The 12400-nt window shown below is 34.3% G+C and overlaps 1 protein-coding gene across 1 annotated transcript; it reads left to right on the forward strand.

Annotated features, from left to right (window-relative positions):
* The first annotated feature begins 2994 nt into the window (after positions 1–2994).
* Positions 2995–11074, forward strand: LOC110409656 (ARM repeat superfamily protein). The gene is made up of 8 exons (XM_021419082.2): positions 2995–3499; positions 3587–3678; positions 4354–4504; positions 9619–9746; positions 9824–9982; positions 10062–10247; positions 10357–10563; positions 10633–11074. The coding sequence occupies exons 1-8, from the start codon at positions 3250–3252 to the stop codon at positions 10651–10653; spliced, it is 1194 nt and encodes a 397-aa protein (XP_021274757.1). The 5' UTR covers positions 2995–3249; the 3' UTR covers positions 10654–11074.
* The last annotated feature ends 1326 nt before the right edge of the window (positions 11075–12400 follow it).

Here is a 12400-nt window from a genome sequence, read left to right on the forward strand (position 1 = left end):
TTTTAATAACAATGCATGTCACATCAACACATTCTCATTAAGCTACAAATAGAAAGAAAGTGTAAGCTCTATCGAGAATCTCTAATTTTTTTGTAAAGTTTCCACTTGATTTGCTTTTCTACCTATTTCAAGTTCATCACTAGCAATGATATTTGCAATGTTAATTGTTTTGAGCAGCTTGTAATTGGCTATGCCTTTTAGAAAAAGCACTAACAATATTTACAATAAAAGTCAACGATGTAAACAATTCATGAATATGAACTACTTCTCTAGATGCTGTAACCAATGTTAATTGTAATTTGTGAGCATAATAATGCACATAATATGTATATGGACAATCGTTAAGTATCAAAACTTGTAAATTATTCCATTCTCCGTGTATGTTACTAGCACCATCATATCCTTGACTTTGAATACTTTCAACTTGAAAGTTATAACAAGAAAGAACAGTCACTTGACTTTTTCTTCAAAGTCATAGAACTACTATCACTAACATATACAAGATCAAAGAAACATTCTTGAACAAAACCATCACCATCGACAAATCTCAAAATAATAGACATTTGCTTTATGTTAGACTTATCTCGAGCTTCATCAATAATGATACAAAATTTAGCATTTCCCATCTATTCTTTAATTGAATTTCTCACCATATTAGCCAAAATATGCAAAATCTTCTTTTGAACATCATTGAATGTGTACTTAACAACCCGTGGAGCATTTTCCAAGACAAGCTTATGAACTTTATCATTGTAAGATCCTAACAATTTTAGGTTTTTAATGAAATTTCCTTTATTTTTGAGGATGGACTTTCATCATGACCTGTAAATGCACAAACTTGGAAAGTTAACCATCTAACACAATCTATGGAAGCTTTGAGCCTAAGTCGATTATTCAAGATCTTTTTTTATGTTTGCCTATTGATAAGCCTATCAATATGTTTGGACTTTTTCAATAAATCCTCACAAAATTTTACAGCAATATTATGTGTCAACTTTAGATTTTTCCCAACATGATTCAAAAATGGACGATTTTCTCCATTATTTACTTTCTTTTAACTTTTAAAACCCTTTTCAATAAATGAATTTGAATAAGGACGATTTGAGGTATTCTTACTAAAAGGGCAGCATGGCAAACAAAATACAGCATCTTTGTTACAAGAATACTCCAACAAAGAATGATATAATTTATACCAAGAAGCTTGAAAACAACAAGGATGATCATCATCTGATAAAAGATGCATCTTAAGAATGGGTTGACATGACCACGTTTGAGATAAGTACAACGAATTTTATCCTTTTGATTGATAGGAAATTCTCATATCATTATCCGTAATCTAAGATCAAGTTCTACATGAATAGCATTCATTTCTTCAGGGTTAGGCTTTGGAAGTTTTAATTCACACTATTCTAGTTCATGAGTTAGGGTATTGAGGCTTGATGGCTAAAGTGTAAGAGAATCATTTAGACGATCTTTCCTTTTAAAAAATTTGTCAATTGTTTTCAACTTACTCATATTTTAATCAAACTTGAAAAAGAAAAAAAAAACAATGCAGTTAACATCCAATATTTTTATTTTATTTCTATTTAAACTTGAAATACTAAATATAAAACTATAATGTATAAAATATGGATAGTTAAATACGAAATACAAGATTTTACACAATAGTTAAATATATAAATAGTTAAATAATATAAATAGAAAGAAGAAGATAAAAGAAAACTTTATTTCCTCTTAATGAATGGTTCCCGTCCTTCCTTGTCTAGGCTAACAATCTCATAAATCTCTTTTAAAGAATGAAGTATGTTTCAATAATGAGTAACAAAAAGAAAAGAAAAGTACAAATAAAAGGACACAAAAGACAAGAGAAAAAGAACTGTAGAGAAACTTAAATTAGGATAAAATTGAATAGGTTTATAGAGTTGTTTTATTATTTTTTATTAATTATTAAATGAAAAGGTATTTTGAAGGGTCTATTAAAAATATTATAAATAAAAATTTTCAAAAATTTTAGAAAGGTCCTTAAAAAATATATATAATAAATAACTATTTCACCCATATACATAGCAAGGTCTCCTTTAGAAAATAGCATCTTTTTTAGTAGACAAGAGGACAACATCATGATGTGATTGAACCATTGGAAGGTTACTGAATGTAGTAAGGAGCGGGCTTAAAATTTTTTCTAAATGGTGTTGTAATTAAAATAATAATAATAATTAATTCATTCATTCATTAATATCATTAGTTATATAAATAATATAATTAATTAAACTTTTTGACATTTCAGTGGTTTCATTGACATCCCTTGTATCAACGTCCTAATGGGGATTGCAAAATGCTGTAGGAAGCTTTTCCCCGACGACATCAAATCCTTCTCTATTGTTGGGGTTGCATTGATTAATGCGGGCTTGAATGTCTTCAAGACGTGCAATTTTATTGGCTTTAAAGAAAAGTTTGTCTTGCTTAGAGAGAACCTTGTTGAAATCACATTCACGGATGAGCATCCAGCCTTGTTTGTTAACATGATATGATGTGAGAGATTTATGTGTTGATTCCAGACTTCTCTTTGTTGTAGTACAGTATAGGATTGCCATGACAACAAGCAAGCCAAAAGATAAAAGTTGCACTCCTCATCGTAGACTTGGCAATGGATTATGTTTCTATTTACGGACACAACATTTACTATCACACTGGTGTCCCACATCAAAAGTAAAACTTCCTCCACTCTTCTCTTTCACTCCATCTTCTACCGAAAGTAGCCGTCTAATTCTCTACTTGTTGGGTCTCTATAACGAAACACACGTCCTCCTGTAAACTAATCTTGTCCAGGCCTTGAAGTCTTTGTCTTTTTTAACTTTGGTAGAAAGGAAAAAGATGAATAAAAAAAAAAGAAAAAGAGTAGAAGAAAGAAAATTTAAAAGTAAAAAAGAAATTAGGGATAAAGCCTATAAATAAAATAATTAATTCAAGAACGAAAAAAGGAGTGTTTTCTGGGTCGTTCCAAATAAAGGAAGCGTCGATCCTTCAACTTTCTTTTCCTCGAGTCCTTCCTAGAGACAAAGTCTTTAGCTTCTCGACTGCATAACATTAAGCTGGTCGATCTTCCAAAAAACAAAAAACAAAAAGAAAAAGAAAAAGAAAAGAAAACATTGAGCTGATCGATAGGCGAAGAAGAGTGAAAGTGTAGCTTGTGAGTCAACTTGACAAGGTCCAATTGTGGATAGTGGCGAAATTGGGTTTAGGATTGAAATGGGGCGGATTCCAGCGTCAACAGGAACATGGATAGGGATAATATTGTTATTAATTATGGGGATGGACATGGCTAGGACTTCGGCTGAGCTCGAAAATAAGTCATCTTCTGCAGGGCTGTTTTGGTCAACAGCCAAAGAGGAAGGGGATCTGGTGCACAAGGCTGGACCCGCTGATGATTCCACCGCTGCCAGCGAAGACCTCGACGGCGGATTTTCTTCTCTGGATGGGATGTTGCAGTGGGCCATAGGTTTGGTGACTCCGTTCCATATCTATAACAGTATGTAGAAAAAGCAAAATTTTTATTCCAATCTTATTCTATTCGACAATGAATCAGGTCATTCTGATACGGCCAAACTTAAGGAAACCGCACAAGATGTTCAACGTCTCTCTCCCTCGGAGCTTAAGCAGCGCCAGTTGGAATTAAAGGTACCTACTATTTTTGTATGAATGGGTTTTGTTTTGCTTGCGTTTTTCTGCTAATTTGACTTAATTGTCAAGTCAATTGTGCAGAATGTGTGATGCTAATTCTATTGACATAACTTTGAATGGTTTGGAAGGAATCCGCTTAGCTCTTCTACTTCAACGAGTTACATCAGTACTTATGTATAGATGAGTTCAACTGCTATTCTTTCCTGTTGTTATCACATCTGGGAATTTTTTGGATGATCTTGATCTATCTATGATATATATTGTATGATACTTGAAATCAAACATCTATCTATGAAAACATATTTTGGGTATTAAAGGACGTCTGTTTTATTGTATGTCTAAAGAGCCATTTTATGATCTTTTTTTCTAAAAATATATTAGTTACTAAGTTACACACATATCCGCTCAAAAATTGGATTTCTATCAGTTATGAACTTTTGCATTCCCTAATTTTATTATTATAAAAAATCTTACTTGTTTGTACTTAACGCTCGATATTTTAAATTTTAAGAATGTAGCTTAAGTTATGTGTTCATAACACAGATTATTATGCGCAAGGAATGAGAGCTCATATTACTTTCTTAAAAACTTTCAGTATATCATTGCAGTTGCTGGCATTTTACGTGTTCATTGTGCTTTCTGATATCTGATGACATCATTATTGTCACGCAGGAATTGGTGGAAAAGTTAAAAATGCCATCAGATGCACAGTTGATGCAAATTGCACTAGACGACTTGAATAATTCATCTTTGTCTTTGGAGGATCGCCACCGTGCTTTGCAAGAGCTTTTGATACTTGTTGAGCCAATAGATAATGCAAATGGTAAGAGGTGATTTTACCGTAGCTGGTTTACATGGCAGCTTGAAGAATTGAGATCTATCCCTTCCTTTCAAATTATTTCCATAACATAGGCATATTTTTGAACATCCAAATTATTGCCATAAGGATCTATTTGCATCCAAAATTTTTAAGGCTAAAGATATAGGTTATACCACCTTATGATTGTTGTTCACCAATCTCATCTCTTTAGTATGTTGCCGTTAATTGAACTTTAATTTTTCATTATTTCAAACTTTTGTGAGTCAGATTTTTCTCTAAGATCATGTCTCTAACATGCACTATTTTCACAACAAATGCAATCTGAACTTAATGCTGCTAATAATGGAATGTTGGTGAGCTTTGCCTAAGTTTACTGCATTAGGTTATAACTTGTCTGGTCTTTTAGTAAAATGAAAACCTGTATAGTGAATGAAACCAGAATAATGGCCAAAATTGATGTAAAATAGAAGTTGGAATATGAAAACTAGGGTTTAGATATGTAGAGCCACAAACAAATAATATTCCGCTATAATACGGCTGCCTAATGTCTACAAAAGACTATTTATACTAGGGTTATAGCATCTTTTAGTCCTAGCCCTTGGATACACATAATCCGCATCTAACCTATCCATCCAACCTCTTTAAGGGTTAACATGCTAGTCACATGACCGCCTAATAGAATAAAAAGATAATTACTAACCATTAACAAAAGTAAATTTAAGGTCAACTATTGAAGTAATTTTTGGAATGCTCCAGCATCAATCTCCTCAGGTTGGCAGAAGGCCCTCCTCATTACTGACAACTTTTGCGGCTTTAGATGGATTTCTGGATAAGTCCTTTGTTGTTCATCTTCTATAATCCAAGTATTCTTACTAGGTAGTTTACTTAAGTCCTCCATAATACGGTTTAAATAAAAATCACTTGATTACTGAACTTTTGGTTCTTTGAAACCAGTAACTTGATTGCTCATTCCTATTTCCACTGGCCCCTCATCTTGACTGATGAGAGCTCCAATTTCGACAAATGATACATTACCTCCACAACAAATAACTTCTCAAAATCTGTTAGTACAATAACCAGTGCCTCTGTCATCAAAAAGCTGAAGCTGCTGAATAACACTTTGTGCTGAATTTGGGCATCCAAAGCTGTTCCTTTTGAAGCATTTGGTAATAGGGCACATAATGCTATTGAAATTCCATATTAACCTCCTACAAAATGAGGCTGAAAGCTATGACTTTGATCGATTTAGGTGCTGTCTACTCTCTCAGGGTATACACTTTCTTTGAATCTGAGTTCAATCCATTTGCTTAGAGAATAGATCCCAAAAACACTACCTCATAGCACAATAAGTGCAGTTCAAGGTTGTAAATATCTCTAAGGAGAGCTTCTAAAGCTTGCCAAAGGCGAGTTAAGTGTTTTTCCTAAGATTTACTATAAATCAAGATGTCATCAAAACAAAGTACACCAACAAGTTCAGGAAAAGCTTTAGTACCTTAATCATAACTTGCATGAATGTGCTTTAGATCATTAGACAGGCAAATAACATCCCCAACCATTCATGCAGCCCATGTGGTGTCTTCAAATTTGTCCATTAATACTGACTCTCTTTAAACCGGAATTTGTCATTTTCTTCTTCATAATCATTATAAACTGGATGTAATTCCTCATCCTCATGATTATCATTATAAACTGGATGTGATTCCTCCTTACACCTTCTTCACAGTCTGCCTTAGAAGTACCAGTACCAGAAGTATTTTGTACTCCATGAGTTGTTGCATTCTTCCCTTGAAAGTTGTCAAACTTTATTGTAACTCCGTTCCAATTCAAGTCTAGAGCATGTAACAACAGCCCTTTTGATCCACTATGGAAAGCAAGATTTTTTTGTCCAACATTATGAAAATGGTTTTCATGCTCCCCATATTCAGTTTCATCCTTAATACCACCTTTTGTAAATCCAAAGGGTCATGATCACCTTCTAGATTCTCCATACAGGTTCCCATTGCATCTCGTCTCTGTAAAGTTTGCACAGCACACAACAAATCCTCAATCATATGTCTCAACTTGGCCAATGCTATTTGTTGGGCTTGATTTCCTCTTCCATGTCTCTTATTGTGTCCTCTACCATCAAGCCATTGAAACTTATTAAGGGATCACATGCTAGTCACATGGCCACTTAATAAAATAAAAAACGTAATTACTAACCATCAACTATTGTGAAACAGTAAACATAAAGAAAATCATATCAAGATGACCGGTTGAGATCAATTCTGAAGGCCTCCTGCATCAAATTTGGTCTAGTTATTCTCCACTGAGGATTGGTGGTATTGTAACCTTCTGTTAACAAGGGCGTATTGAATTTTTTTACCCGTACCTAGGTCACACGGTTTCGTATATCAGCATATATCTTCTGCATTGTTTTCATTTCAGGAACTAATTAGCTTTTTCCCTTGCAACATGTCCTACCTTTTCTCATATTTTTTAGAATATTTGATGGAGGATGAAAGTTTGCTAGTTGAGGGATGAAGTTATATAGGACTTTAATTTATAATTTATGGGTTTGATTGTAGTCTTGACATAAGTTTAGGCTATTATAGATTTTTCAAGTTATTTCATTTTAATTAATATTCAACTTTGCTTTTCAAGTATTAGGGTTATATTAGGTATTTTGCATTTTATTAGGATGTTGGGTTCAATTATGAACACCTATGTTAATTTAGTTTCGAGTAGCTTTTGGATGATGAATATTTGAGATTTTGAGATATTTAAGTGTTGTGATTTTCTCTCTCTATCATTCTTCCTGGTTTTCTTCATCCTAGTTCTTCTATTTCTCCCGTGGTTTCCTCTGTTCCTGCCTAATTGCTTCTTCTTATCACTGATTTTCCCTCTAGATTTCTATTTTTCTATCTCTTTTCCCTACTTGATCTAGATCAGTTTGGTATTCGAGAGCTTTCGCTATCGGCCCTTCCTCTAGATCTGTAACTTGAAGTTATTTCTGTGGTTATCCGGCCATCACCGCCACTGTAGGTCGAGTTGCTAGTGTCAGATCATTCTGCATGTCACATCACTGGTAGCCACCTCACATGCCCCCAAGGGTTGTGCCTACCCTGCTTCATGTGCCCATGCTCTGATTGCCATCCTAGTTTGCTGACACCATCTGACTTGTCACCGACAGTGTCAGCATCCGTGTGTTAAAGCCACATCAGCAATTCTTTTATAGGTCCTCCTTCCTTGCAATTTTGAATTTCCTGAATCCATTTTTGGGGTCCATAGTATGAGTTTTAGCCTCTGAAGGTCAGATTTTTCATGATAATTTATGAAACCTTTGGTTTTTTGGAGGCAATGATCACCTTGGAACATATTCAATATTTAGAAGGTGATCTTTATGATGTCTATATGTGATTGCAAGCTTTACTTTATTTGTGAGATAAATATAGTATCGTTTTCTCAAAAATTATATATGCCATTGGGAAAAACTGTTGGAAGAATGGAATTTGTATATGAGCAAGAGTTGCAAGATAGTGTGGTTTCATGGTCTGGACATTGTTCTTCTAATTTTCTGGAAAGTAATCAATTAGAAGATGAGATTATTAATAAAAAGGGTGAGGGTTTGTAGAGGAGATTTAAGAGGTTCAGGAAATTAAAACCAATTTTAGATCCGGTTGTAACATAATTGAGGGAGAAAAGGGGAATACCATTCTAGAATCAGTTGTTAACATCCTTGAGCTAGAGAAGGAGAATGCCATTATAGAGCCAATTTTCTAGGAGCAACAAGTGCAACATTAGCAGCCACTTGAAGAATGAAGTAAAACATAATTTTGAAATTGGAAGGGTTGAGAGCATAGAAGTTGAGCTTGAATGCTACAAATTTAGTTTGAAGTAATTCAATCAAATGAGAAACTTAGTGAGTTGCTACCAAGTGAAGATCCTTCTGTTATTTTTCTGATTAGTGAGACTAAGCCCGTTGTTGTTGATGATGGTTTGTATGCTCAAAAATGAGGTCCCAAGTGGCTTTGTTAAAGACGTTTGTGCCACTCATGAAGTTCATATTTGACACTGCTATTCATGGATGTTGCTGGAAATTTCTTTTGCTTTGATTTTTCAAAATCGAGCTTGAGTTTTCTCCAACCAGCGTAGAATTATGGAGGATGAAAATATGCTAGATACTTACTTTATTGAGAGAACCGTAATAATATGCCAAATTAGATTGGTAAGAGTTTACAGTGGTAGAATATTGTCCCACGCTCATCATAAAACTTCATCCACAGGCTAAACAGCAGTTACACAGTATGTATTAGGAAGAAAAGAGTTGGTACACATCCTTTTGGAATCAACAAAGGCAATTTGTCCTTCCTAATACAATCTTTGATCTCTAAATCAGACTCAAAATTTCAATTGTTCTAAGCAGAGAGACAGAGATCAAATCGAATGCAACTACATTTCCTGATAATGAACCACAACCATTTTCATAACTTTGAGTCAGTAAATTCTTGCAAGCACTTATGTATTCAAGGACTATTTAATAGTCGACATATCAGATATCACTAAAGAAAACATCTATCTGAAGAAAGAACAATATTCCTCCAAGGTGTCACCGGGACAGGCAGAGCCAACAGAGTTGACCAAAAGTTCTTTGAAATTGCTTAGTTGTACCACATTTCAGGGAGCATTGAAATTTGATTCTGATCAAAACATTACCAGCAAAAAAGATGCTAAGCAGCGATTCTCAAACAACCCTTTGCTATTCTTCGGGCAATGACTCGTTGGCCACCCTTTGAATCAGGGTTTTAGGGTTATATTTGGTATTTTGCATTTTATTAGGGTTTTGGGTTTAGTTAGAAGTACCTTTGTTATTCTAGTTTCGAGTAGCTTTTGGATGATGAATTTTGAGATTTTGAGATATTGAGTATTGTGATTTTCTCCATCTTATTCTTTCTGGTTTTCTTCCCTCTAGTTCTTTGATTTCTCTCCTAATCTCCTCTGTTCCTCCCTAATTGCTTCTGCCTATCTCTGATTTTCCCTCCAGATTTGTATTTTTATTTCTTTTTCCCCTTCTTGTTTGACATCTGTATTTTACGCCAGAAGATATGTGTCTTACTTTGTTACCTTTTGCCTGCCAGATCTGTGTAAACTTGGTGGCCTTGTTGTAATTATAAGGGAGCTTAATCACCCTGACACTGATGTAAGGAAAATTTCTGCATGGATACTTGGGAAAGCAAGTCAAAATAATCCTTTTGTTCAGAAGCAGGTACACCACCTTCCCCTTTAGCATTTGAGCAAAGTATATTCAACCTTAACTAACATACAAAATTTTACATGTCTTAGGTCCTGGAACTTGGGGCATTGGCAAAACTAATGAAAATGGTGAAATCTAGTTCTGCAGATGAAGCCATTAAGGCATTTTATGCTGTTTCAGCCTTGATCCGGGGTAATGCCGCTGGTCAGGAATTGTTTTACACAGAAGCTGGAGACAAGATGCTTCAGGTGATCTAAGAATGAATTGAGCATTTGTGGTTGTTTATACATCCCTGCTAATATTGCAACTGACAATTTCTATCTTTAGGGCATACTTAGCAGCCCCGGTGTGGATATTAGGCTACACAGGAAGGCTGTATTTTTGGTTGCTGATCTGGCTGAATGCCAGTTAGAAAATATAGATCACACTGAGATGCCTTTTTTCAGCAATCATTTCTTCTTGAAGTCTGTTGTTGATCTGACTGCATCAACTGACCTTGATCTACAGGAGAAGGTAGTTCTCTAGCCTCATTTTCAATGTTTTATGGCCGCATGCATGAGCAACTATTGATTGGAAGGTGGGTATTACTTTTCATTGATTTATGCTGATGACATGTTTACAGGCCCTTGTTGCAATTAAGAATCTCCTGCAGCTCAGGACAACTGAAGCTGTGGTTTTCAAGGACTTTTGTGGCTTGGGTGATGCTTTGGAGAAGATGAAGCAGCAGCTGGAGGATTTGATGTTGGAGGAATATCATAGAGATTATGCCATGGATGTTGAAGGCCTCCGAAAAGAAGTTGAACTCATTTTCCAGGCAAAGCTGGGAAAAGTAAGAGATTACTTCACTGGATCTTGATTTAACCCGGTAACTTTAGCTAATGAGTTTTATATTTAACAGGGAGTAAGGGTGCCAACATGACAGAGATGGTTCATACTTCACCTCAGTAATTTAAATACAGGGTTTCTCATATTGAAGGATGAGGTAGTTTTGTTGAGTCCCTTGGGCCTCACCTTGTATTTTCTGATATTCGGCAGAGAAATTTTTCTGATCAGGAATATGGCGAAAAGAAGATAGGAGGAAGAGAATTATAGCGTACAAAACTGAAGTTCATCGGTGACTAGTGGCGGGACTTTACTTATAACGGGGTTTTCAGATGTGACCAACTGTAAGTTACAAGCCCATGTGACGTGACGAACTACTTGTTTGGAAAGTGGAATAAGACCGTAATTGTGTAAACCTGGCTGAAAAGTAACCCGTAAATGGTTTAACCGCTAAGTCAATGATCAATGGATGAATCATTTATATATTTTAAGTATTTAAATATTTTTACAATGAATTAGTTCATTTGTCAAGTGCAATGTACAAGATCTAAGGAGTCATTCCATGATTTAAAGTCAACTGATAAAACTCATATAAAGAAATATTCAGTGATGACAAATAAGAAATTAAAAGTTGATCCTGTTAATTACCAAAGCCACTTGGTCTTACCTTTGTTACTTCATAACAAAATGGCACATGGAGATATAGAGTGAGGCCAGAGATTGTGATTTTGAAGTGGATATATAAATCATTATGAGTAATAATCACAATCATTTAGTCGAAATCCAATACGACTGCAGATGGTTGGATTGGATTAAAACTTAACTACTTAAAATCAAGAAAGTTATTAACGAGTAGAAATTGTTCCTCAAAAATATCATCAATAAATAATAATTTAAAAGGCATTTCAGAAATGTATTCCTTTTTTGTTAACCAAAAGTTTTACACAGAGTCAAATTTTTATATACTAGTACTACTACTACTATTATCAACATGTAAAACATATGTGAATACTTTTTCTATTGATATTAAATCATAATCATATATAAACAAATGTTTTTAAAATATATACAATTTGACCAATAGAAAATATTTAAAATGATAATTTAAAAATATAATGAATAAATGTGTTTTTTTGTTAATTAAAAATTTTACTAATATAGATTATAATTTTGGGAAAAACCATGTAATAAAATTGTAAATGCAGTGAAAAATTATAACTTCTTTCTCAAGCAAGATCATATTTTTGTTGTTTGATATAAATAATCCTATCTACTTGATAGAACATTATTATAACCTTGTGCCTTTGGTGTCGAAATCAAGAGGTCCACAACAATTTGTTTAAAGACTTCTTCCACCAAGCTTGGGATGCTACAAATCTCACGTTGTCTACTTGTTCAGCCTCCAATAGTGATCCACACATGATGTGAAAATGAACATCGAAAGTGATTTATAATTTACCTTTACTTTCAAGACTAGTTTTAGCTAGGAAAAGGTCTTTTCTTGTCACATCCCATTTTTGGGAATATGATTAGTGTAAGGACTTACGTGGGTATGATCTACTAGACTCAAGCAAGCCTTTTACGTGTCATACATATATTGTTCATTCATATCATGCATTTACATAATCATATAATGTATTTCATATTTAACTGTATGAACAATCATATTGTCATGACCTAGACCCGAGGGCCATGATTGGCGCACGAGCTCAACAGGCAAGCCCACTAGACCTAAACAAGCCTCAGAGTTCATATTCAAACATACATAGGCTAGGGGATTTAATCATCAAATATTCATAATAAATTTGAATAAAATACAATATCCCTAGCTTAATTTCCATACA

Source organism: Theobroma umbraticum, unplaced genomic scaffold (assembly GCF_002168275.2).
Source record: "Theobroma umbraticum cultivar Fairchild unplaced genomic scaffold, ASM216827v3 scaffold_44.0, whole genome shotgun sequence".
NCBI lineage: Eukaryota > Viridiplantae > Streptophyta > Magnoliopsida > Malvales > Malvaceae > Theobroma > Theobroma umbraticum.

Bases quoted from the DNA above. Each gene is read 5' to 3' on its own strand.
- LOC110409656 (XM_021419082.2), top strand. From the start codon at position 3,250: ATGGGGCGGATTCCAGCGTCAACAGGAACATGGATAGGGATAATATTG. The intron at 3,500-3,586 runs GTTTGGTGACTC...ACAATGAATCAG, and splicing joins GATGTTGCAGTGGGCCATAG to GTCATTCTGATACGGCCAAA. The intron at 9,747-9,823 runs GTACACCACCTT...TACATGTCTTAG, and splicing joins ATCCTTTTGTTCAGAAGCAG to GTCCTGGAACTTGGGGCATT.